Source organism: Lepidochelys olivacea (assembly GCF_965140295.1).
Source record: "Lepidochelys olivacea isolate rLepOli2 genome assembly, chromosome: 3".
NCBI lineage: Eukaryota > Metazoa > Chordata > Testudines > Cheloniidae > Lepidochelys > Lepidochelys olivacea.
Genome location: NC_140413.1, coordinates 122084526 through 122112251, shown reverse-complemented (window position 1 = coordinate 122112251; position 27726 = coordinate 122084526). Strand labels below are relative to the sequence as shown.

General features: G+C 41.7%; 2 protein-coding genes across 3 annotated transcripts in view; one reads left to right on the top strand and one right to left on the bottom strand.

The window, feature by feature from the left end:
* The first annotated feature begins 1648 nt into the window (after positions 1-1648).
* Positions 1649-26104, top strand: LOC311518172 (solute carrier family 22 member 2-like). Of its 2 annotated transcripts, none has more exons than XM_084623719.1 (11): positions 1649-2173; positions 6299-6402; positions 7854-8008; positions 9576-9744; positions 13140-13254; positions 13813-13919; positions 14097-14311; positions 15344-15452; positions 16962-17074; positions 18929-19028; positions 25949-26104. In XM_084623719.1, the coding sequence occupies exons 1-11, from the start codon at positions 1757-1759 to the stop codon at positions 25998-26000; spliced, it is 1656 nt and encodes a 551-aa protein (XP_084479845.1). In that variant the 5' UTR covers positions 1649-1756; the 3' UTR covers positions 26001-26104. The 2 variants fall into 2 exon arrangements, with proteins under 2 accessions (XP_084479845.1, XP_084479844.1); XM_084623718.1 differs by lacking the exon at positions 25949-26104 and adding an exon at positions 23259-24559 and having other exon boundaries at positions 1658-2173.
* The window catches only part of LOC311518173 (solute carrier family 22 member 2-like), a 32860-nt gene continuing 28543 nt past the window's right edge, over positions 23410-27726 (bottom strand). The window contains exons 10-11 of the transcript XR_014710909.1: positions 25187-25387; positions 23410-24687 (exon numbers count right to left, since the gene is read on the bottom strand). The gene's annotated coding sequence lies outside the window, so the exon portion shown is untranslated. The remainder of the gene's footprint in view (positions 24688-25186; positions 25388-27726) is intronic.

Here is a 27726-nt window from a genome sequence, read left to right as displayed (position 1 = left end):
AATCTGGGCTATAAATAGTTTAAAAGCTCCCTGTGAATAGGAAAAAAAATCTGATCTTTTATTATGCCATATAGAAATTGTTAATTTCAAAATAGTGCCCATATTTGTGACTCGCCGGGTAGTGTCCATGGATGGCGAATGATTACAGGATTAGAAAACATGGCTTGTAGTGATAGTCTCAAGAAGCTCAATCTATTTAGCTTAACAAAGAGAAGGTTAAGGGGTGACTTGATTACAATTATAAGTACCTACAAGGGGAACAAATATTTAACAGACTCTTCAATCTAGCTGAGAAAGGTATAAGATGACCCAATGGGTGGAATCTGAACCTAAACAAATTCAAACTTGAAATAAGGGATACATTTTTAACAAAGAGAGTAATTAATGATTGGAACAATTTACCAAGGGTTGTGGTGGATTCTCCATCACTGACAATTTTTAAATCAAGACTGGATGTTTTTCTCTGGGAACTATTTTGGGGAAGTACAATGGCCTGTACTATTTAGAGGTCAGACTAGATGATCACAATGGTCCTTCTGGCCTTAGAATCTCAGCATAGTACAGGAGCACAACATGTATGCTCTCAAAAGACAGAAGAGAGTGAAGGGAACACTGAGATTTCTTTATAGCTTTAGCATAAGCCCAAATGTTAGCATTGTATAATCACATTACATGACATAAATGGAACGTATACACAAGTTTCTGAGCTAAGCCTCCCAGGAGGTGCAGGAAACAAAGCACAGCCCAGAAGGAAGGGGAGGCAAAGGAGGTTTTAAGGCCAACGTTGCATGCCCCAAATTCTGTTCGCTCTGGAGATTAGTGCAGCCCCCAGCATAGTTAGAACAGCCGTAGGTGTTGCTCTAATTTATGGACCTGTAGCCCCTACGGGCTGCTCTGCAGTCCAGAATAGCTACTTTATGCTGTGGCCCTTCCCCTGCCATCTCTCCCACCATCAGCACACCCTGTACTGGAGGCTCTGAGGAAGTTTGGGCCAGATTTGTGAAGATATTTAGCCACCTAAAGATGCAGATAGGTGCCTAGTGGGATTTTCCAAAGCAGCTAGGCACCACACTCCCAATGTTTAGGCACCTAGGTGCTTTGGAAAACCCTACTTGGCATCTACATGCATCGTTAGCTGGCTAAATACTTTTAAAAATCTGGAAATATGGTCCATATACACTGCCAGCGCAGCATATAGGGGCTAGAATCTGTTATACTTGAGGGTATAAAAATTTCAGGACCCTATGAACAATGAAGAACACAATAAGAAAAGGAATACTTGTGACACCTTAGAGACTAACAAATTTATTGGTGCCACAAGTACTTTTTCTTTTTGCATTTACAGACTAACACGGCTGCTATCTGAAGAATACAATGTGCATTTATAATGCTTATAGACTCAGATAATAGAAAAGTGTTTTACAGAGGAATAATTGTCAAGCCTATATCATATGCTAACAAATCAACAGATGCTATGTAAAACACCAAGTGTAATCTTCCGAGCCATAACGCACAAAACAAGCTAATCACCAACAGCAGAGTTTGCATCACATAAGAATCAAAGCTTGATTTGAAACAACGCTTGAGAAATAAAGGTTGCAACGCATGGTTTGTCAATTTACAAGGTAAATTAACTATTTGACTTTTGGTCAAGCATCCTGCAGTTATTTAAACAGCTCTGCTACCAACTAAATACAGAGCAATGCTGTGAAGAGCAGTCCGGTTACTTATTTTAATTGAGTTGCCATATGCAAAAATGCCAACCTTAGATGACATTCTAGAGCATATTGGGGAATTTGACTTGTTCCAGAAGCGAGCCTTCTTTGTCTTATGCCTGCTGTCTGCCTCCTTCACCCCTATTTATGTGGGTGTCGTCTTCCTGGGGTTCAGTCCAGAACACCGCTGTCTCAGTCCTGGAGTTGCTGAGTTGAGCAGCAGATGCGGCTGGAGTCTAGAAGAGGAGCTGAATTACACCGTTCCAGAGCAGGGAAGACATGGGGAGTCTTTCTCTAGTCAGTGCAGGAGATACAACGTGGACTGGAACACAACTGGCCTCAGCTGCACAAACCCCTTAGAAAACTTCACTGGTTACGGCAACAGGAGCAGTATCCCACTCACCACTTGTCAAGATGGCTGGGTTTACAGTTCTTCAGGATCATCCATCGTGACTAAGGTAAGACTAATAAACAATCAGCAACAGCCCATGGTTACCCAGCTATTTGCAAACTGAAAAAATCCCAGATAATAATTTTCTGAAGGAGGAAACACTTATGCCAGCTAATAGTCTCATCTCAGCATGTGCATAGATGGAGTATAACTCCCAGTAACAATGGTAACACTACACCTGGTTGAAGGGTACAAACAGTGATCTGTGAATATATTTGTGGGGGTAAATGGTAAGTACACTGTGCTATTATTTACAGAGTCATATTACTAGTTTTTCAGGAGTAGTCAGAAGACTGGAAGTTTATTCATAAAATGTCCACAAATCCTGAAAGTTTCATTAATTTCCATACAAATGATTATGCACATTTCATCATTTGCTATTCTCTTGTTTAAATGTTTCAGTCATCTGTGCACGGGTCAGCTCTACAGATAGCATGAAAAGTTAGCAGCATTTAAAGCAAATACAAGTTAGTGAACTACTTTTCATGCTAAAATAGATGAAAACAAAAATCTGTGTCCAACTACATTTCAGAACAAAAATGGGTTTTTAATGTTGTTTTTAATAAACAGGGGGAAAGAGTGATATTTACCCCCAAATATTTACTCAGAAAACTGCAAAGCTAATTTTTTGCACCAATTTTCACCCATTTTTTCAACACTGATAAGTTCCAAGGACATTTTAAACAAAATAAAAGCTTTACACATGACCTAGCTGACTGATCTTGCACATGAATAATAAATAATGTCAAAGACACAGTGAAGACAAAATTGGAAATATTTTACATTGGAAAATATTTACATATAACAAATACAGTAATAGATAATAGGGATAAGTTAAAAAAGAGCTGCAAACAGAGAAAAAGCCTACATTTGTCACATAACTAATTTGCAATAGATAATTCAACTGGCTCTAGTTAACATAGATGCCTCCCCTGCTCCATTCTTCAAGATGAGAATACAACCTGTAAGTGATCATCTGTCTTGAGCAGTTTCCAAAGTGAGCAAGTTGTAAGGGGGAAGGCGCCATGAAGACCTTTTAAGGTGAATTCCCCTCACAATTCCTCAGTTTCCCCAGCTGTAAGACTGAGGATAAATACTTTATCTCCTATGTAAAGCACTTTGAGATTTACTGATGAAAAATGCTACGTAAGAGCATGATATTGTCACTATTAATGTAGACAAATATGTTGAAGAAATATGCTGAGAGTTGAATTTGTGCTGTCAACTCCAGAAAGCCAGACATCAAGTACTATAAAAAAGGAGACTAAGAATAGTCCACACATTATCATAATGCCAGTATACACAGTGAGATAAAGCTTGATCTGCATCGATGCTGCATTCCCTTTAGGCAATCTTCCCTTGAAAGAGGCAAAGATCCAGAGAAATAATTGGGAGCATGTTGGGAGGGTGTATGTCACAGGGCGAGAGGCTAAAGAGATTACAATGATTTAATTTGGAAGGGGGATGAGAAAAAGCATATGTGATGGATACTATAAAGCAGTGGGGAATGGTAAGAAGTCTTGGTGCATGCTTTATCCCTTCTCGTAAATGAGAATGTGAGAAAATACTGTTGAATTAAACACCAACACACATAAATAAAAGGGCGTGAGTTAAACATTGGGTAAAGTGGAATCTGTGGAACTCATGGCTGTAGGATGTTATTGAGGCAAAGAGCATAAGAATTTAAGAAAAGTTTACACATGGGCAAGAACAATATCTGCTCTTACATTGGCTAGGATAAAATTATATGGACGAAGTGTTCTAAGGATGGGGAGCAGAAAATAAGGACATCCCCCACCTAATACCTGGTCCTTTTCCTGTTTTGCCATTGACTTCAATGAGAGTAAAACTGTGCCTGAAATACAGTATTAAACATTCAAGGTTTTCACTTTCCTTTGATGCATCTGGCATTGGCCAAGGCTGGAGACAGCCCCTCAGCCTGGAGAGATCATTGATGAGAGACCAGCCTGAGCCTCAATTTAAAAGCTCGGTCTACAAACAACTATTTTTAGAGCATGAGCATGACCCCCGCTAGCCCAAGTCTGTTGACCCGGTCTGGGAGGCTGTGGGCTGTGTAGACATACCCTATGTTTCTGTTGCTCAGTGAGTCGCAGCAAAGTTACAGAGTACATGCTTGCTGTGAGTAAAAGTGAAGTAGACTCTGCCGCTGGGCTTTGTGCCCGTACTAATTAAGAGTTTGAGAGCAGGTTGCTCAGCTTCACTCTGGCAGGGCCCATTGTATCACACCTAAAGACTCTATTAAGCAACAAATATGAACCCACAGCCAGTAGCCCATGGATGCTCCCACAGACATTACTGTCTTCACAGCTGCCGGGTTAAAGCTCAGTTCAGGAGCTCAGAGTTTGAAAATATCTTTACCTGCTGCTGAAAACTGCATTAGGCAAGCCTCCTAGCGTCCAGCAGCAGTGCAAACCCCCATGGTGCTGCCTAGCCCTATAAGCCAATCTAAAACTAATGAAAGGCACCAGGGTGATACCACAGAACAGCCGGAAAATGTAATGTACTCCTAAATCAAAGCCATAAATGCTTAACTCCAAAGCAGAACTGATGGACACTTCCTCCATACAGAGTCACTACACATAGATGAGAATGAAGTCGAGTAACACCTCTGCAGCATCACACCGTTTCGGTTGCTAGATAATTTGCAGTGAGCAAACCACCAAGTCTACGGGTTTGCCAAGATAAACTGATAGAGATTCAGACATTTTTCCAAATTTATCCAAAATTACAGGCAGATTAATTTTCTTAAGATTCCCTCCTCTTTCCCCCTGCACCCTCACCCTGAGAAGTAATTATGCTATTCAGAGAAATAATAGAAATCATAGAAATTTAGGGCTGGAAGGGACCTTGAGAAGTCATCAAGTGCAGCCCACTGTGCTAAGGCAGGACCAAGTGAACCTTCCCCACTCTGAACTCTAGGGTACAGATGTGGGACCTGCATGAAAGACCCCCTAAGCTTATTCTTACGAGCTTAGGTTAAACCCTGCCACCACCAAAGTGTTACACAAAGAACAGGGGAAGTGCCCACTTGGAAACGTCTCCCCCCCAAAAAAGTATCCCCCCAAGCACTACACCCCCTTTCCTGGGGAAGACTTGATAAAAATCCTCATCAATTTACATAGGTGAACACAGACCCAAACGCTTGGATCTTAAGAACAATGAAAAAGCAATCAGGTTCTTAAAAGAGAATTTTAATTAAAGAAAAAGTAAAAGAATCACCACATAGAGAATCCCTCTAGGTAAAACCTTAAGTTACAAAAAGACACAAACGTTCCATTCAGCACAACCTATTTTATCAGCCATTTAAACAAAACAGAATCTAACGCATATCTAACTAGATTGCTTGCTGACTTTTTACAGGAGTTCTGACCTGCATTTCTGCTCTGCTCCCGGCAAAAGCAACACACAGACAGAGAGAACCCTTTGTCCCCCTCCCCCCCCCCAGCTTTGAAAGTATCTTGTCTCCTCACTGGTCATTTTGGTCAGGTGCCAGCAAGGTTGTCTTAGCTTCTGAACCCTTTACACGTGAAAGGGTTTTTCCTCTGGCCAGGAGGGATTTAAAGGTGTTTACCCTTCCCTTTATATTTATGACAACCCTATACTAACTTTGTCCTCCCAAACCGCTAGCCCTCTATTAAGGTCACATATTTTTATGCTTACCTGTAGACCTTTGTCACCTACCCCCTTTGAACCCTAGTTTAAAGCTCTCCTCACTAGGTTGGCGACACAGTGTGAGGTGGAGTCCATCTCTCCCCAGCACACCTCCTTCCTGGAACAGCCTCCCAAGGGCGCAGGGTGCCAAGCCCTCCGGTCTGTGCAGCCATGCATTCATCTCCAGTATGCACGTGTCCCTGCCTGGGCCCTCACCCTTAACAAGGGCAGTATTTTTCTGGAAATTGATACAAATTGGACAAAATGTATTTCAGCTATGATGGTTAAAAGAATTGGGTCATTTCATTTCTGGACAATTTTCCTAATTTCCGTGTGTGTGTGTGTGTGTGTGTGTGTGTGTGTGTGTGTGGTGGGTTCATCATATCTCAAAATGTCTGGGCCATGTCTTATGTTAGGGAGTGTCTGTCCTCCCTATTCTAATGCTGATGTGCCTCTGCAGTTTAACCTGGTGTGTGAGGACTCCTGGAAGCTGGATCTCTTTCAGTCTTGTGTGAACACTGGATTTTTTATTGGCTCCCTAAGCATCGGCTACATAGCAGACAGGTACGTGTGGGATGAAACATTCACTTTGGGTATTTAACATTCATATTTTTAAACAGTTATGATTGAAGGGAAAAACGAACGCACTGAAAAACTAATTCAAAAGATCACTCAGTCCCTTAGAATAGAGTCATTTTTGGCAGCTAAAATATTTTATTTCCTAAAATATATGGTTCTGATCAGTGGATTTATATAAATGTCATTTCCCAGAAGCCAGGAGCGGAAGAGAGGGTGGATCACTGCAACTGCCATTTAGAAGCTTCAGTTAATGTAAAATAAGACTTCTTAGAGGTGTTAGTTCAAAGGAGTATATTAGACCTATTCATAGACTCAGCTGGTTTCTGGGCAAAATCCAAGGTGCTCATTTTGATCTATATAGTTTTATGTGTTTTGTACCCTGGTTACCATAAAGACCACCTCTCCTCTTATGCAATGTTTGAGATCAGCTATAGTACTCCTCACTTGCCCCTGCAGTTCAGATCTGGAACACTGAAGGCCCCTAGAGCATTCTTAGGAGATGGACCTTGAGTCTGGAATTTCCTGTTGGCCTTGCAAAGCCCTGTTGGCTGACCCTTAGGACGTAGTTCAAAATGACCTGCTTACGCAGGATTTGATGGAAGGGGGCATCTGAGTGACTTGAGCTGCTGATGTTTTTGAGGGGAAAAGAAATTTACTTTGGCTGTCATTTGTCACTCTGCTGTTTTTGTTAGTGTACATTTATTGGATTGGGATGCGGAGTTTTGACTGACGGTGCATTGTTATAAATAACTAAATAAAGAGTTCTCTATTAAACCAAACCAAAATGTCTTTCCAGCATTGTAATAAGCCTGTTTCTTTTGGAAACATTTACTTTTGAATATCAGTGGAGCCATTAGGATACCAATGGAGAGACAGCTGCAGGCCCAATATGAAATTTCTGAGCACTATATCTGGGGAAGGATGATCAGAATGAGGCAAAAATTAGTGTAATTGAATAGGTCAATGGAGGTCATTGTAGTAGTAGGTCAACTACTGTAGCATAGAAGAACTATTACCGATCAATGTAGCGTAAGCCACCACAGGATGTTTCCAGAGCCCATTAGCCCAGTCAGTAAGTGTTTATGGTAAGAAAATGTGCAAACACATGGGTGAAAGTCTGGAAGAACTCACCAAGATCATTGTAAAGGGAAAATCTTGGTGGAGGGGAACCACAAAGCAGTTCCTGCCTTCATTAAAAGCAGCGGGGAAATCATGTGGGTAAAAGGAGATATAAGGACAGAGACTCTAGCTGTCGCCCCTCCACAGGCAAAAAAGAGGGCAATAACAGAAGAAAATAACAGCTCTTTCAATAGAATGAATTCAAAAAGTATTGCTTTGCAACCATCATGACTCAGCCACGGGAAAGTTTGCTCTTCAGTTGTATTTTACATGATGTAATGCATATAACGATCACAGATACATTTGTTTCTCTGCAGGTTTGGTCGTAAATTATGCCTTTTAATTACAATCCTTGTCAATTCCATTTCTGGAGTTCTCATGGCCTTTGCACCAAGCTACATGTGGATGCTGATCTATCGTTTCATACAAGGACTGGTCAGCAAGGGAGGCTGGTTAACAGGCTACGTACTGAGTAAGACGGATTGCAATTACCACTTCTGGGAATAAAGCCCCGGGTGTAGAAGTAGGGCTGAACAGATTTGTTCTAATACAGCTGAATGTAAGGAATTATTAGCTCACTGGGTAACACATTGAAACATTAAGCTCATTTTATTCATTGAAAAACTGCAGTTCTATGCTCAAAACCAAGATTTATGTCAAAAATCACATTTTCTTTTCAGAGGTCACAATAGCAGGGTTTTCAGATCTAAAAACCTGGCATTCTTCCTTAAGCCTTTGAGAAGCCTACGCATATTGGAATAAGACAGTTTTGGAAAATACTGTGCCTTCCCACATTAACAAGCATATGTTCAAATAAATACCCATATAGGGACATGGATTAATTGGAAATGCTGTCAAAGGCAGGTTACATTTTAAGGGTGTACCTACAGCTGGAAGCAAGCCCAGGAAGACCCAGGGCTAGCCAGCTCAGTATGGATTGAAGGGGCTGGGTGGGCTTCTATTTGGGTGCCTTGCCTGCGTCACTGGCCATGTCATAACTTCCACACCACACTGCTATTTTTAGCATGCTAGCTCAAGCACCTCTGTCTACCCAGGCTAGGAGACCCGCTCCCAGCTGCAGTATACACATACCTGTACAGGCCGAGTGGGCCTGGCCTCAAAAGGTAGTGAGTAGTGTAGTGTCCAAATTGAATTTTTTGTTCACCAGACTTTTTGGGGTTCCATGACTTGAGACCATATAAAAAACCGTATTTCCAGACAAGGTAAGGTTACTACATGACAATATTGTGCTCCCTCTTTACATTTAGAAAACCAAAGCACTTAAATGCTTTGTCCACATAACATGTTAATGGGTGAAATACTGGCCCTACTGATGTCAACGGCAAAACTCCCCTTCACTTCAGTGAGGATGGGATTTCACCTGTTATTCACATCAAGTACAAAGAAACGCATATTTCGTCACAACCCAACACCCTTAACTCTGACACACACTCTTCTTTCATCTGTAATCTCAAAATGAGAACATATCACCAAGCCCTTTCTGAAAAAAAGAAATCTAAAAATTAAATATGCACACAGTAATGATACTGAACAGCTTCTAATACAAGTCCACATAACCATACATCGACATCTATTAAACTACATACACAACATTCTCAAGAAACATCAATTACAAGCTGTCTACCTCCTCCCCTGGCCCCCCTCACCCCTAAATCTACTGCCATTTTCCACTTAGCGGTATTCATTTAAAAAGGTAAATATTTAGATACCAAAATCATGGTTAGAAATTGACTGTGGTTTAGTAACATCCAAATTTTTCAAAGAGTCTATGTAACAGAAGTTCATGAAGCATGACCAATTTGTAGAATTTGATTTTTAAATAGTTATTATACATTATTGAAGAGAACTCAGTTTAAAGTGCTGTTAAGGCTTCTAGATAGGACAGAAATTTTACAAGGTCATAAATTCTAGAATCTATTAAATTTTAAATGGTTTTAAATTAGGGGATCGAGGTTCTCCAATCTCTAAATTGATTTATCACTGATTATTTTCTACCTTGATTTGTGTTACCTTTTTAGTCACAGAATTTGTTGGCTTAAGCTATAGAAGGACAGTAGGAATTGTTTACCAAGTAGCCTTTTCTGTCGGACTCCTTGTACTCTCTGCTATTGCTTATATGATTCCTCACTGGAGATGGCTGCAGCTCACTGTTACTCTGCCAAACTTCTTCTTCTTGCTCTATTACTGGTAAGCACATTTATATTTCACCCAAGAGCAAAAATACAAAATGAAGATTTTAGTTTACAGTTTAAGCTCCTTTTGATAACCTTAGTTTATTGTTAGGGCTAGTCAAAAAGGTTTCAGCTGTAACATTTTACCATTGAAAAATGGGTTTTCACCAGGATTCAAATTTTTCACAGGAAAGGATCAATTTCTACAGAACTTTCCATTAGAAAAATCTAAATGAAACCTTCTTTTTCATGTCAGGTCGACATTAACTTGTGTGTCTACCAAAGCCACTGTGTTGACTCATGGTATTTGTAGTTTCAGGTCTGTCATTCCCTGGTTCTCCCATGGGCCATTCTTCTCCAACTGGCCTACATCTCCCATGATGCATGGCAGTCTTTCTCTGCAGCTGAGCCACTGCATTATATCATGGGAGTCCCATAAGAATCAATCACAGGAAAAGACCACCTTGCATCATAACAGATGTAGTTCAACCAGGGTGCATTGTCTATAGGAGATAATGAGGGCATGAAGAACCCAGAACAACTCTCATAAGGCATCACAGTGGCAAAGGCAGACACATACACACTAATGTCAACCTGAGCCAAAACAAAATGTTTCAACTTTTTTGAATTGAAATTGTTTGGAACCTGTTCTTCAAAAAGTTTTGATATTTTGACTTTTCTTCCTGATTCAGGATGAAAAGAAATGTTGAGATATTGGAGGTTCCCAGGGGATGGAAATTCCATTTTTCTATTAGATCTACTTCTCACCTGATTAGACAGCTAACCTGAGATTTTAGAATATTCTGCACAAAAAAATCTACCATATCATGAATGCAGTGTTATGGTCAATCTAGCACTCAATGTTGTTAATGAGTAAAGAGGTTGTTACCTAACAATGTAAGACACTCTATTCCATTCTATCATCCATAGCAAGGGTGCTGCATCTCCAGCATCTTCTCCGTACATTCAGCCTCAGAATGGCAATAATAAAACATTAGCTACTAGGTCACTATTCTAGGCTTATTTAGAGATGGGGGCCAGGATTCAAATCCAGGTCTGAATTTTGCATGTCATCCCACTCCTTCCAAACTTGGGGTTTTTTTAATCTAGAGGCCTCCGTTTGATCCATTAGAGAGCTATGGGCCAGCTGCAAAATTCAATACCACATTTGGGCTTGAACTCCCCACCACCCACTGTTACCCGATGCACAGAGTTCCAGGATGTTTCTCTAGACCCATCTCTAGCTGTGATGTTTAACATTTGAAACATGGGTGTGTTTAAGTAGTGGGAAAGGTGAGGAAGGGGATTTGTAACTTTTCAAAAGTTACTCATTTAGTTTAAGAGCATATTTACTAGTACTACTCAATATTTTCATTAATGACTTGGATAATGGAGTGGAGAGTATACTTATAAAATTGGCAGATGACATCAAGCTGGGAGGGGTTGCTATCATTTTGAAGGACAGGATTAGAATTCAAGACAACCTTAATAAATTGGAGCATTTGTCTGAAATCAACAAGATGAAATTCAGTAAAGACAAGTGCAAAGTACTCCACTTAGGAAGGGAAAGTCAAGTGCACAAATGCAAAATGGGGAATCACTGGCTATGCAGTAGTAGTACTGAAAAGGATCTGTGGGTTATAGTGGATCACAAATTGAATATATGTCAACAATGTAATGCAGATGAGAAAAAGGCAAATACAATTTTGGGGAGTTACTAACTGGAGTGTCATATATAAGACGTAAGAGGTAGTTGTCCCACTTTATTCAGCACTGGTGAGGCCTCAGCTGGAGTACTGTGTCCAGTTTGGGGCCAAACTTTAGGGAAGATGTGGATAAACTGGAGAGAGTCCAGAGTAGAGCTACAAAAATGAGAAAAAGGTTTAGAAAATCTGAACTATGAGAAAAGATTAAAAAACTGGTCATGTTTAGTCTTGAGAAAAGAAGACTGACAGGGAAAGGGAGTGGAACCTGATAGCATCCTTCAAACCTAATCATAGAAATGTAGGGCTTAAAGGGATCCCTAGAGTTCATCAAGTCCAGCCCCTTGTGCTGGGGTAGGATCAAGTAAACCTAGACCATCCCTGACTTGTGTTTGTCCAACCAGTTCTTAAACAAATATGTTAGAAGGAGGACGGTGATCAGCTGTTGTCCATGTCCACTAAAGGTAGGGCAAGAAGTAATGGGTTTAATCTGCAGCAAGGGAGATTTAGGTCAGATATTAGGAAAAGCTTCCTAACTATAATGGTAGTTAAGCACTGGAAGAGGCTTTCAAGGGAGGTTGTTAAATCCTCATCACTGGAGGCTTTTATGAACAGGTTAGACATAGACCTGTCCAGGACGGTGTAGGTTCACTTGGTCCTGCCTCAGTTCAGGGTTTCATTAGATGACCTGCCGAGGTCCTTTCCAGCCCAACATTTTTATGATTCTGTTGGTTTAAAATGGCAGACAATAAATAAATAAAATAAATAAATGAATAGAACAAATCTGCAAACATTTTGTTGACTATTTCATCAGAATTTCAGCAAAAAAGTTTCATCACAATTTCACAATTTAGAAAAATGGCAGCCCCTTCTCCTATTTCTGGACAGCATTTTCTTACATTATTTCAAAATATAGCAAATGTTTTTTTTTCTAAAAGCCAGACGATGTCATCATAAACAGGAGACTCAAGTAAGAATAGAAAGTTTATTTTACCTCCATATTTGGCCTTCGTCTGACCACTGATGGAATATGTGTCTAGTTCTGACGTCCACAATTCAGGAAGAATGTTGATAAATTGGAGATGGTTCAGAAAAGAGCCACAAGAATGATTAAAGATTTAGAAAACCTGCCTTATATTGACTGAGCTTCTTGAGTCTGTTTAACTTAGCCTTCTCTTTGTTAAGGGGTGACTTGATCACAGTTTATAAGTACCTACATGGGGAACAAATATTTAACAATGGGCTATTCAATCTACACAGATCCAATGGCTGGAAGTTAAAACTAGACAAATTCAGACTGGAAAAGAGATGCAATTTTTTTTAACAGTGAGATAATTAATCACTGGAACAATTTACCAAGGGTTGTGGGGTATTCTCCATCATTAGCAATTTTTAAATCAAGATTGAACATTTTTCTAAAAGATGTGCTCTAGGAATTATTTTGGGGGAGTTCTCTGGCCTATGTTATACAAGAGGACAGAGTAGATGATCACCGTGGTCCCTTGTGACCTTGGAAACGATGAAATGATGAACCTGAGAGTAGCTAAGCATCCTCAACCCCCTTCCCCCCATGGCTTCAGCTGGAGTTATGGGTGTTCTGTACCCCTTAATGTCCTATCAACAGAAACTCAATTTAGTTTGAATACACAGTGTTACAGTGACATATATTTTGTTTCCACGTACCTGTGCCTGGTTGCTTGTGTTGCAGGTGTCTGCCAGAGTCACCCAGGTGGCTGATAGCTCAACAGAGAAATGACAAAGCCATGAAAATTATTAACCGTATTGCCAAGGGAAATGGGAAAAAGGTGCCTCCCTCTTTACAGGTGATCATGTATTTTTTTCCTGGGTGTGTAATTACAAGCAAACAATGCTATATATTTAGGATTGCTCTGACTCCAGACCAGGAGCAAAATGACAAGCCAAAGTGCTGCAACTCTGCAAAGAGGAGTTGAGTGGTTGTCTTTTTGTGAAAGCCTCGGATATTAAAACAACATATTGACATGAATGGAGACTCCTATAACTATTCCAATAGCCAAAATGAGTTCTTCCTCTTATAAAGTATCAAGCAGCATTCAACCAACCAGATCACATCTGACTGAACATTCCAAAGTATCTTTTATTCATTTATCGTTTTTAAAAATAAATGTTACTTCATTTAATGAGGTGGCTTTGGTACAGACAGCTGGGGGAAAGGGTGGGCTGTTTAAGTGTTCACAATTCCCCTCGGTTTTTGGTTACTTTGCAGACAGACTCTTAATTGGTAAATGAAAAATTCCAGAAACAATGATGTTTATGTTGATTCAATGAAAATAAACAAGGCCGAACTCCCCAGACTCTCACCCCCTAACCTCTTCCTTAATGTCCCTCTGGTTCTTTCCTAGAGTCTCAACCCTGAAGAGGAAGATGGGGAAAAGCTGAGCCCTTCATTTCTAGACCTGGTCAGAACACCTCAGATAAGGAAACATACACTCATTTTGATGTACACTTGGTAAGGAAGGGTAACGCAGTTTTCATTTCAAAGCATTAGACCACCCCCAAGCCCTCCCACACATAGTTACTTTGGCTGTTTTCCCCATATGGCCCTTGACTGGCAATGCATCTTAATTCTTTGAATAATCTATCCCTTTGCAAACTTGGCTTCAGTTGGACTCTGCTCTCTGCCTAGGTTCACAAGCTCTGTTCTGTACCAGGGGCTCATCATGCACATGGGGATTGCTGGTGGGAACATTTATCTGGATTTCTTCTATTCTGCACTGGTTGAATTCCCAGCTGCCCTCATACTCATACTTACAGTTGATCGCATTGGCCGTCGCTATCCCTGGGCTGCAGCAAATCTGGTGGCAGGGGCTGCTTGCCTTCTTACAGCTTTCATCCCAGACAGTGAGTTATTCAAGTTTTTGTTAGTCTGTGTCACTGTTACCCCTGAGAGAGAGAGAGAGTGTGTGTGTTCGTTCTTGTTCTGGAGAACTGAAAAGACCACTTTTGCTATTGTAGTCCACATCAGTGTTGCAATTCAGTGGAAACAAATTTATAGACATTTTCCCCACAAACATTGGTGAAGATAAAAATTACCAATAATTTTTCCCCTCTCTAGTTGCTTTTTATAACGCAACTGTTGAAAAACGGGGCACATAATGGGCTAAATTTCCCAAATGGCATCAACTCAGCCTGTAAGTTTGCACGTGCAAGTTCACAAGCACACTGTTTTGGGCAGCCATGTCTTTGCACACCCCAAAGTTTGGATCTGCACACACACACAAAGAACTCGTACACACCTAATCTGATGGACAAGCCCAGTGAGAGACACCAGGCTCTTACAAGATTTAATATACTCTTTTATATGTATAGTCTCAGGTCTACTAGTCACTTAAGACATAATACATCCTCCCTGAAGTTTTACATACAGCCCAAAAACTGAGCTCAGCTGACAGAACAAACTCATTTTAAAACAGCGATCAGACACTTCATGGTTTATACGAGGAGGGAATGTAGGCTAATCAATTACATTTGTGGCTAGAGCTAGGACATCCTGAGTTCTAATCCTAGGTCCGTGTGTGTGACCCTTGGAGAAGTGACTATCTTTGTTGCTTTCATTTTACAAATAGGGAAACTAAGAGATCACTACTTACCCTACCTCCGAGGAGTGTTGTGGGGGGTCAGTTACTTTATGATTGTACAGTACACTGACAAATCTAAAATGCTTAAAATGCTCTGAAGTACTAGTATTGTAAACTGGGGTGAAAGGAGGATATGAAACTGGGGTATGGGGTGAAAGGAGAACCCATTCATAGCTGCCCCTGTGGGGTTCCTGTGCTGTATGGTTTTCACTAAATGCAATCTTTCACACTCTTTTATGACATGATCAGAAAAAAACAACCACCACTGTAATGCTAACATGTGACTTCCTTCCAGATATCTATTGGCTAAAAATTACTACAGCTTGCTTGGGCAGAATGGGAATTACCATGTGCTATGAAATGGTTTGCCTAGTAAATGCAGAACTGTACCCAACATTTCTCAGGTGAGTACACTGTCTTCTATTAATCCGGCATACAAGGTGACGGCTAAGAGTGCAAAGTGTCTCTCTTTACTGATTCAAGGGTGTCACAGAAACACGCTAGCGCCACAGACTGCACAGTAGAAAAAATAGAATAGCGTGTCTCTCAAATGACAGAAGTTTCATTCAAAATTAAACGGCAGAGCGAGCCGCCTTAACCTATCCAAATGCCTTGCATGGCCCAATGGAGCAGAGCTTCATGTAGAACATTCACTGCAAAAGTTGGTTCAAATACCACAAAACACAGGGTTGGATTTGAGAAGAATCACTCTATAGATGGATATCTAGCGTCTAGGCCAGCGACGTGAAACACTTTTGGCGCTGGCTGATTTTAAGACTGGTTCAGGACTATAGCTGTGGTGATGCCGAAAGGCTGCCCCCAGAAGATGGCGAAAAAGGAGCCAATGAAGAATGAAAAAGCTGCAGCAGCAGAGATCTAGTGGACGCAAGCCAGGAGAGAATGAGTGGGGCCTGAGGATTGCCAATGGAGGCTGGCTGGAGGCTATTGCTACAGGAGGGGAAGCTGCTGGCCATGTAGTGCCCAAACAAAGTGATTTTGTATTTACGAAATACACCAAAAAAAAAAAAAAAAGTCAAACAATGTGAACAGCAGCCCGATAACCAGCAACTAGCACGCCATGGTGCCATAAGACACCCAGGTTCTGTTCTCTGCCCTTTCCTCCTTCTCCCTCAGTTCACACTACTTGGAGGACAGTGCCACAGACTAAAGGTGGCAGGTTTCTGAAGTGTATGTCATAAATCATTTCAACGCCTCCTCTGCCTCATCCTTTTCCCCTCCCCTCCAAAAAAACCTGATTAAATGAGGGTATTATACAAGGAAGAACAGAAAACCTACAGGACATTTGTCCATCTCTTAGAGTGTTTTTTGTAGTGCTTTATCCAGTCTAGATTTATATCTTCAAAACCATGGGGCTTCTATTGCACCACCTAAGGAACACTTGCATTTCCTAGTACATCTCACTGGAAGATTTGCCTGACGTTTCACCCTTTTTTTTATTAACTGCATCCTATTACTCTTGGTTATTATTAGCCCAATCAGAGGTGAACTTTTTAAAGTTCCTTTTTATTATTTTATTTCCTCACCAATCTTTGCAACTCTTCCCAATTTATATCATCCGTGAATTTCATTAACAAGATATTTATCCCCTCTGCCCAGATCATTAATGAAGATGTTAAATAAGATCAGGTCTCAGACCAATGCCTAGTGCACAAATCAATTCCTAAGTTCTTCTGGACAGCCCACTAGTGCCTATTATGTTCTCATTATATCCCGGTGGGGACATTACCATTGCAATATGCAACAGATTAGGCACATCCCGCCTAGAATTGTTAACAGGAATGGCTTGCCTACTCTTCTGTATGCATTGCTAAAAATGTTTAAGTGAATAGCTGCAGAATGCTTTTTAAACAAATTAATAATGGGGGAACATTTCATGTACATATATTTTCTAGGAACCTGGGAGTACTTGTCTGCTCTTCCATGTGTGATATTGGTGGGATCATAACTCCATTCATTGTCTACAGACTGGCAGAGATCTGGCATGAGCTGCCACTTGTAGTTTTTGGTAAGAGTTCTGTATTGTAGAGTGACTGTATTTACTATATGCAGTGTTGTTGGAGCCGTGTTGGTCCCAGCCTATTAAAGAGACAAGGTGGGTGAGGTAATATCTTTTATTGGACCAACTTCAGTTTGTGAGAGAGACAAGCTTTCAAGCTTACACAGAGCTCTTCTTCAGGTCTGGGAAAAGTACTCAGAGTTACAGCTGCACAATCTGTTCAACATTTTATATAGCAGTGACACCGAGTTAGTTTCCCAGACCTGAAGAAGAGCTCTGTGTAAGTGCAAAAGTTTCTCTCTCACCCACAGAAGTTGTCCAATAAACAATATTACCTCACCTACCTTGTTTCTGTATTTACTATGTCCTAGGCAAATTATTCCCATGGTTAGTTGCCCTCAACATAAAAAAAATTGTATCTTATTTCTAGCTGAATTTGTCTAGCTTCAGCTTCCATCCATTGGATCATGGAATGCTTTTGACCGATAAAGAGCACACTACCATCAGAAATCTCTTCCCCATGTAGGTACTTAGAGACCATGAACCAGTGAGTCGCCTCTTAACCTTTTCCATTAGGCTAAAAGGAGCTGAATTTATTCAGTGTATCTCAGCAGGACAGATTTTTCCAGACCTCAAATCACTCTCGTAGCACTTTTTAGAACCCGCTCCAATTTATCAACATCCTTTTTAAAGCATGGACAGAAGGGGACACTTCCCCAGGTGATTTACGCAAGGTAGAAAGTCTGTGGCAGAGCAGGGAATTGAATCTTGGTCTCCTAAGTCAGCATCCTAACCATTCAACCATGCTTCCTTACCTCTTGGCCTACTGGACTGTCCATGAATACTGGCCAGTTGCTTCCATGAGTCCTTAGGTGAGGGAAACAGCCAATTCACCCCAGCCTACTCCCCACAGCAGCCAGTGATGATTCTCCAAAGAACTCCAAGCCCTAGATACAGCTAAGGAAAGCACTATAGTTCCCTAGCACCCAAGCAACAATGTTGGAGGTGTATCCAGCTCATGGAACATTTAACAGACAGCGTGTGCAGCAGCAGACGAGACTCTGCAACACTTCATGGAAAGTGGGTGGTCTGAAGGAGTTAGGATGGGTGGTTATGGGAGGGAAGGAACAGATTTCCTAGGCAAAGGGATGGAGTCGGAGTGAGGTCTCCTCATTCGCTAATTGTGTAAGAGAACTTTCCTAGTAGACAATATTGTGCACTAGGAGATATGGTGTATTTTTCCCTATTGTTCTCATGACAGAAAGATTCACTAAATGTCATGGCTCATGAAATGCCCTGAATCGCTTAATTTTCTTTCACTGTTGGTTCAGTGTTGGAGTTTTGTTTGAGATGATTGCAATATGTTAGATACACCAGCTAAATTAGGTTAGGCCTTCACCACTGGCACATGGTCCCGAAGGGGTCAGACCCCAGTGGAGGACTGATGTAGCAGAGTGCCACCCCTTCCCTTTCCAAGTTCCTCTGCCAACAAGTGGGGAAGAGGCAGCTAGGGGCACAGGAGCATCCCCTCAGAGGAATTCTCAGCTGGCCTGCTGGAGCCAGAATCTGGCTCCTTTGTACCCTCTGAGGGGTGCAGGGGCTAAGCCACATCTGAGATAGTGGCCCAGCCTCTCTTTTCTCATCTCAGAAGGGCCTCGGTAATAAGAGCAGTGCCTACTGAAAAAATGGAACTTGGATAAAACCCAGAAGCCATTTGCTTTTCTTTAAAGCCTTCTTACTCATTCAGCAGAGGCAGCTTTGACTCAAATTCATAATCATTGCTGCACATGAATATTAAACCATGTAATGCTCACTTTGTATTTTGTATCAAATTTAATCCTTTTGCATGATCTTTGTTCCAAGCTGTGGTTGGTTTAATCGATGGTGGACTAGTGCTGCTCCTACCTGAGACCAAAGGGAAAACTTTGCCTGAAACCATAGAAGATGCTGAAAACATGCACAGGTACAGTACCATCCAGCCTGAGAGAAATTTGTATCAAACCCTCTTAACAAAATCTGCCTCAGAACAACGTTTCATTGTACATCCCTGGAAGGATCTGTTGTTGGTCTTCTTTGCAGCCCCAGAAATGCAGAAGACTGCAGACACAGTGTAATACCTGAAAAGACTACGCAAAGTTTTTCCACTGGGTTGGCAGGATAGCAGATTTTAAATTATACCATTTTATTTAATCCAGGCTCCCAGTGTCATTGCTATTCTTAGGCTTGTTTTAACAAAATGTGGAGAGGGTGGAATCTTTATTCCTAAGTATTCCAATAAATTTGTAGTGGTTTGGCTAGTTTGTGTGTTAAATGTAACATGTCGTACCACACCCACATCAGGAGTCACAGTGATACAGTATTTCACAACTACAAAATATTGGCATCTGTTTTTGTTTTTCCCAATGGTCCACTTTATGGTTCAGATCATTTTGAGTTGCCATCCCCTTCTCTCTACCAAACATTTTGTTATTTTCAGATTGTTTGTTGCTGCAATCGCAAAGCACTACAGTACTTCCTGCCTACCAGGATTCCAAGAACAAATAATAGAGGTCATTAGCTGGCCTTTGGATAGCAGTATCACGGCTACCATGCATGATCTACTCGAGCTGTACACAAGTATATATCTGAAAGGAAATTTGTTTTACGTGGAATTTGAAACGCTGTGACCTTGACGTTGGCTGTTCAATACAGTGACGTGCGTTACATACTGAGAGGCAGCAAACTTTTGTCTGTAGGTATGTGGAATGAAGTCTTTGCTGTCACAGCAATAGCAGCGGTCATGGATAAAAGGGAACAGTGAAGATCTAGAGGTGACTTTTGAACCCAGGGCTTAATTCAGTGCCATGTCTTTGTAGTAGGAAAGGGCCTTGGCAGTGAGTTTTGGCAGCCAATTCACCTTTTCTACCACCAGGAAAAAAGTTACATAAAAGACGCAAAGGCAGCAGTCCTAGGGAAAAGCTGGACTAGTGTAAGGTACATTGGCTGGGTTCAGAGTTCACATCTCATTTTGTTCAGTGACAGGGAAATCACACTCAAGCCGAGGTCATAGCTGTGCAAGGTAAAGTCAGGTTCTTGTTTGGCTTATTTAATTGCCCTTATGCAGGGCAAGGAGTTTGGGGGAAACGGTCCCTAATTACATTTGATATAGTTTAGACGCTGCTTGACATATCCTTTCCACTCAGAATACTAATGGATGCCAACTTAAAATGTGCCATAAGTGTAGTAGGGCCGGTTTACCATGTGTTTTCCACTTTTTATATGCATTTGTGCAAATAAAATAGTTGCTCAAATGCTCACGGACCGCTCCCACTAAAAAAAGAACAAGCAAGACTGAAGCCAATGTGTGCAAATACTCCTGGAAAACACAGCGTGGTATTCACCCAGCCCATGTTCATGCGCTCTCTCTCTCTCTCTCTTTAAACCCTACGGGCCAGTTTCTCAGCTGCTGTAAACTGGCATATCTCCATTGACATCAGCTGAGAATGTGGCGCTATTCACTTCCATTTAGGCACGGCTGTGGCTGATGGGGAAAGAAGAGAATAAGGAGAAGGAACAAGCAGATAGTGGTGAATTTGACCCTCCAAGAAGCTATTCATATGCCATGATGATTAAATGGCAACGTCGGCATATCTCTGAAATAGGAAGCTGGGACTGGCAGGCTGCCTATGATTGGGGTTTCCTGACTCTTTGCACTAGAAGACCCTGGTTTTAGTTGTTTGTAACTTGGCCAAATTTCGGGGAGAAATGATTCAGCCATTTCCAAGAATGAAGCTAGTGGGAAACATTTTGCCCATGTTAAAAAATTCTTGTACCCTCTCTTTACAAAGCTCTATCATTCCCATGCTTTGGGGCAAGGAATTTGGTAGTGGTGGCCTTTTTGTCAAGGACAGGCCTTGTGCTGTTCCGAGGAAAATCTGCCCAAATGCGGCCAAATTATAAGTCTTTGAAAAACTGCAGTTTGCACATGCTCTGTTGAGACTCTCAAGTAAATTCTCCAAAGATTCGGTTTGCACTGGGCATGCTCCAGCCTGGGGCCAATAAGGACTTTTGCTGCACTTGCAGCTCTGAGCTGCTGTGGGGCTGGGCCAGGCCCCAGCACCTGAACTGAGAGTAAGGACCCTGACTTTCTGAGCTCTCAGTGACCCGCTGCTCAAGAAGGTGTTTGATTCAAATGCAACGGGGACAAAAGCCAGACCAAAAAACAGATTCAGAGGGAACAAAAGCAGTGGCTGTAGATTAGGACAAGGAACCCTGGCTGGGGAGACTGTCTGAGCAAGGAGACGGGGCTGGAAGTGGGGTCTAGGGGGACTGGGAGCCAGTAGATGGTGGAAGATGGATTGTCTGGGCAGGGCGACTAGGCCTGAGAAACAGTCAGGGTGAAGAGAAGGTGGTGAGAAGAGAGATCTGATGAGTAGCCAGAGGAAAACTGGGACTGGCTGGGCAAAGAGACTGGGACAAGGAAACAAGGGAAGGACTCAGAGATTAGACAAGGAGCCCAAGAGTAGGGAAATAGGGAGTGGGAGTCAGTGTGGGTGGGGAATATGTGGAGGCAATTGGAGCCAATATGGGGTAGAGAGGCATATTGGTTTAGAAGTTGGGCGGGGAGACTGGGATTGGCTAGGCAAGGGCGGGGTCAGGAGAGGTGAAACTAGGATATACTGGGCACATAGACTGGAACTAGGATGAGAAGCCTAAAGAATGTAAATTCAGATTAGCTAGGTAAGGAGAATGGAACTGGTGCAAGGAGTCAAGGGTGGGAAATATATAGGACTGGCATGGGGCAGGCTGGAGCATGTGAGGCTGAAGGGATCACATGGGGGGGAGAGAAGGGGTAGAGGGGGAATTGGCAGAAAAGTCTGTGCCCTCTAGAGCCTGGAATGGAACCCAAGATTCCCAAGTCTCACCATTTCTTTGCTCTCAGCAAATACTGTGAAACCCCCTGGCAAAGTGTGTGGCTCAATCACCTTCCAGTGATTGTCCACAAAGGATAACGTCTCTAAACAAATTAATATGTGATCATGTAATTAAAGACAGACAATCTCATAATGCATAGGCACAAGAGGCTAAATTAAGGTTCCACAGGCAAATTTCCTAAATTTTGCGTGGTTAACTTTACAACCTGAATGCTCTTTTAACTTCGTGTGTGTGTGTGTAATATAGCTATATATGTGAAAACAAAGTTAGTAGTTTCTCAGTAGCTGGAGCTACTTTTTATCATTTATACATTTTCATAAATTAAGATAAGAAGAGACCATTAGATCTTCAAGTCTGAGGCCCTGTGCATCAGAGGCGATGGAATCTCATCCAATTACTTCTGTACTGAGCCCAGTAACTTGTATTTGGTTAAAGCAGATCTTTCAGAAAGGCATCTAGGCTTGAAGACCTCAAGAGATGGAGAATCCGCCACAACCTTTGGCAGCTTGTTCCAATGTTAAATCACCTTGTTAAAACTTGATGCCATATAATAGACAAAAAAACGCAAAAAACCCCAACCTTTCTACTTACATATATTTTTGCTCAGACAGAACTCTAGATAAAAATCTATGCTTTATAAAACATCCCAGGGAATTATTTCTCTCAGCAACACAAAACACTGCTTAAATTAAACAGTAACACCAGCAAAATGGTTTGGTGGTAACACCAGCAAAATGGAGGAAAAATCAGAAAGTAAAGGCTAACACACTATTGATAGCTCTAGCATTTGTGCTGAATGTCAGTCCTCAGTTGGCATTTCCTGCATTTTGTTGGCTTGATCACAAATCACTTTTAAAAAACAGTTTTCTCCGCCAATCCATATTTAATTGCATACAATGTGTACTCCAAAGCAGTCACAGGGGAGTGTGGGAAAAGGTGTGTAGCCTAGCTGGGAAGTTTGAATACATTCTTTACAACTTGGTGCAAACTTACAGTCCTTTAAATGAAAAGCACCTGGTTGTTTCTTATAAAGGCCTATATTTTGCTATGAAATAGACAATGCAAGGGGACCTTAGAACAGTCTGATTCCTTTGCAGGTTAGTTCCTCTGTTTGTGTCTGGAAAAGAATTCAGAGATTCGGTTTTTTTATTTGCCAACCACAAACTAGTTTTTCGTTTAATTTAATCAGAGTAGAAGATACGCTTCTTTTTGTTCCTTGGGGGAGCACCTGTTCTTTTCCTTATTCCTCCCAATTGCCTTTTCTGTTTTGTTTCCACAGACAAAGAAAGTGCAAAAAAGAAGTGATTTACGTGCATGTTTCAACAACAGAAGTTGCACCTAATTAAATTAAAGAGTTGCTTCTCCCAGGGCCAGCCTTTGATGACACATTAATAGACTGAAAACAGAACATTTATATGACACACACCATCTACTGTCATAATTTCTTTATTCTGCTCTAATACTTGCTACACATCCTTAAGACAACAGACCACTGGTTATCATCCACAGAGCTGCATCTGTGACACACATCTGTCTTCCACCACTGATCATTGCTACTATCTGTAGCTCAGTCCAGGACACTTAGACCATGTCTACACTATCACTTACATTGGCAAAATTTATGTTGCTCAGATGTGTGAAAACACACACACCCCTCCCCCGAGCAACATACATTTCACCAGCATAAGTGGCAGTGTGAAATCTGCCGCTGCCCCAGCTACTGCTGCTTGTAGGGGTGGTTGTATTATGTCGACAGGAGAGCTCTCTCCCATCGGCATAGAGCGGCTACATGAGTGATCTTACAGCAGTGAAGCTGCATCAGTACTGCTGTAAGCTTCCTAGTGTAGACATGGCCTTACGGTTTCCAGAGGTTATTTGTAGGCCAACTATTTCAAAAAAACAGCTCTCCGAGTCCTGTATGGTATCTTTAAGGCTTTATCGATAGAAATTCCACCAGAATCAACTATGCAGAGAATACAAAATTTGGAGGGCAAACAAGGAATACCCAGAGCCAAAAGTGTAAAGTGGAGAGAACAGAGCAGAGAAGGGGCTGCAGTACACCTGGTGAGTCATTACTGACCTTTGTAAAGGCGTTCAGTTCAGGAGAGGAGACAGACACTAAATGGATGTGGGTGGATGGTACCAAGAAGCTGCTCCCATTGCATTAAAGAAAGTTCATGCTCATCTAGCCTCATTACTTTCCTAATATTACTGTTTCACATAATCCTGCTCTATAAGTACCACAGGGGAGCTGTGAGATCAGGACTGGGAGAGAGATGGGCCACAAAAGATCTCCAGGTTTTTGAAATATTGAGAAGTTGGGGAATCATGGCAGTAGGGCTTCTGTGACTGAAGGATCCCCCATACACCCTGGTACTGTAAAGCCAAGCGTAGCTGTCCTCCTGTACATGGTTCTGATCACATCCATCATCTCACATGTGATTTAATCTGTGGCTTTGTGTTTACCTTCTGATCGCTCCCAACTCTGAGCCACAATTCAGGCCCGAAGGAAGAAATGTGTAGAATGGTCTGACGCCTCAGACCAAATAAATAAATAAATAAAATCAACATTGTTCTTCACCCACACTGTGTGCGGGAACTTATTGTTCTTCAGGAAAAGAGCTATTAGAGAAATATCTCATCAAAAAAGTTTGAGCAAGCGAGGCCCCTGTCCAGCACATCCATGTTACAAGGATTTAAAACATCCCCTGTAGAAAACAAATAGAAAGTTTCAACAAATGCAAGGTAAGTCTTTAGAAGCCATCTAACGTTGGCTTAGGACTGGAGTATACATGCTGCTAGTCTTCACTTAGTAATTAACTGCCTCTAGACCTGAAGATTCCCCAAGTTGTGACAGAGCGTCCCTGTCTGCATGGGAGATAACGGTTTTTAAGACTATCGTCCATGCCACACCCACCAATCAAACTCTGCTTCTCCTGCCACAGTGAGTTCATATCCACATACAACACCACTCGACAAATGCCTCCAGCATTTAGCTCCAGGATAATCACCAGCTCTCGGATCTGTAGAGTTGTTGAACTCTTTGTAGGGGCTGGCCGACAGATGCAATCACACAGCCTTACAGCCATGCTGCATTACACCAGGATTTCACAATCAGGTTTATTTTGTTTCCAGGATTTCCCTGCAGTGCAGCACAGGTGGGCAAGGTTTATTTGCCTTCCCTTATGTGCTGAAATGGTCCATTACCTTGGAGCTGAGGGCCTCATCAAGAGAATTCCAACTCCCAAATCTGCAGTGAATTGAGTCTGAACTTCTCCCTTGCGTTCGGTCAGGAGAGGGAATCCAAATCACTCTAGAATTGGCTTATTCCCTGCTTCTAGAAGAGACCCAGAGAAGGTGCCTAGCACTTCTTCATTCCCCATGTCACACACAGGGCAGCATGAAAACCTAGAGAACAGAGACAAATTGGAACAAGGAGTCCTTGTGGCACCTTAGAGACTAACACATTTATTTGAGCATAAGCTTTCGTGGGCTAAAGCCCACTTCATCAGATGCATGCAGTGGAAAATCAGTAGGAAGAGATTACACACACACACACACCAACACACACAGAGAGCGCATGCATGAAAAAAATGGGGGTCTGCCATACCAACTCTAATGAGACTAATCGATTAAGGGGGGCTATTATCAGCAGGAGAAAAAAAAACTTTTGTAGTGATAATCAGGATGGCCCATTTCAAACAGTTGACAAGAAGGTGTGAGTAACAGTAGGGGGAAAATTAGCATGGGGGAATAGTTTTTAGTTAGTGTAATGACTCATCCATTCCCAGTCTTTATTCAAGCCTAATTTAATGGTGTCCAGTTTGCAAATTAATTCAGGTTCTGCAGTTTCTCATTGAAGTCTGTTTTTGAAGTTTTTTTTTGTTTGTTTGTTTTTTTAATAATTCTGACTTTTAGGTCTGTAATTGAGTGTCCAGGGAGGACAAATTGTTCTGCCTTCTTCTTTAGGAGGGAAACTGAAGAAGCCTGGCCTCTGCTGCCCCCTAGTGCTAGGAGATGACCCAGAGAAGACTTCACACCAGAGCCAGCGCCTGGGGAGGAGATTACAGAGATTCAAACATCCTCCTTCTTGCTCCTGCACCCAGTTTCCCCAAATCCTGGGATGGGCTATGATAAAAGTCCAGGATTCTGATATGGGGGTGGGGGGGAGGGAATACCTGGATTTTAGCCATTGCCTTCTTAGTACAGCTGAAGGACTGCTTCAACTCAATATGCAGCATGAAGAGATTTACCAGTTCAGATTCAAATGCTTCCTAGGTGCATCTAGTTTTCAGTTAGTCTAGCTGAACAAAAAAAAAGGGGGGGGGCTTATAACTGGAGGTTGGAAGCAGTAAATGAGGCAGCACACATTTATTCTGCTCTCTTCTTTACCCATCTCCATGCCTCTGACCTTCTGCCATCTCCACTTTCCTCCACCCAGCTCTACCCACGTTCACTGTGGGTCTCTCCAATATTATCCTACTCTGCATTACTTTCTTCTGCAGTTTAGGGCTTTTGATTACCCCCATTCCTTCTCACATTCCAGGCCTATCTCCCAGCCCTTTGAACACACTCCTTTCAAAAGATTATAAACATATTGGAGGCGAGAGGCTTTAAATGGATTATTAAATTCTTATGTTTAGCAAAACAGTCTGATCAAGTGCAATTAGAAGAGCAGTTATTGAACACTGTTAAACTCCCTCTCTACAAATGTAATCTCTCATCCAAAAAGGGTCATTAAAATTCCTTTTCCTGACTGAAAAACATCTGACACCTCGTATATAAACTAAGGGGCATGTAATATATGAAGTAGTCACTCCAATTATTAAACTACTTCTATAGACAGGAATTGCCAGACTGGATCAGGCAGTGATCCATCTAGTCCTATATCCTCTCTCTGACATTGGCTGGCACCAGATGTTGCAGAGGGAAGTGGGAGAAACCTTAGAGTAACAATTATGGAATAACTGGCCAACATAAGCAGTTTCTTCCTAACTTCCATTTATTAGAGGCTACTTATGCCAGGAAACATGAGAACTTTTATCTCCCTCTCAGACACTGTCTTTATGTCGTGGTTTTGACTAGATAGGGGACTATGAAAAGTTTCTCTTCATTTTCATGAACTGCTGATAACTTGAAGGCACCAGTAATTACTAGATGTCTTCCTGCTGACTTTAGCCAGTGGATTGGCTGTGATACCTCGACATGGAGAGACAAGTTGGGTGAGGTAATATCTTTTAATAGTAATAGGAATAGGATGAAATTTAATAGTGAGAAGTGTAAGGTCATGCATTTAGGGATTAATAACAAGAATTTTAGTTATAAGCTAGGGACGCATCAACTAGAAGTAACGGAGGAGGAAAAGGACCTTGGAGTATTGGTTGATCATAGGATGACTATGAGCTGCCAATGTGATATGGCTGTGAAAAAAGCTAATGTCGTCTTGGGATGCATCAGGAGAGGTATTTCCAGTAGGGATAAGGAGGTTTTAGTACCGTTATATAAGGCACTGGTGAGACCTCACCTGGAATACTGTGTGCAGTTCTGGTCTCCCATGTTTAAGAAGGATGAATTCAAACTGGAACAGGTACAGAGAAGGGCTACTAGGATGATCCGAGGAATGGAAAACTTGTCTTATGAAAGGAGACTCAGGGAGCTTGGCTTGTTTAGCCTAACTAAAAGAAGGTTGAGGGGAGATATGATTGCTCTCTATAAATATATCAGAGGGATAAATACCAGAGAGGGAG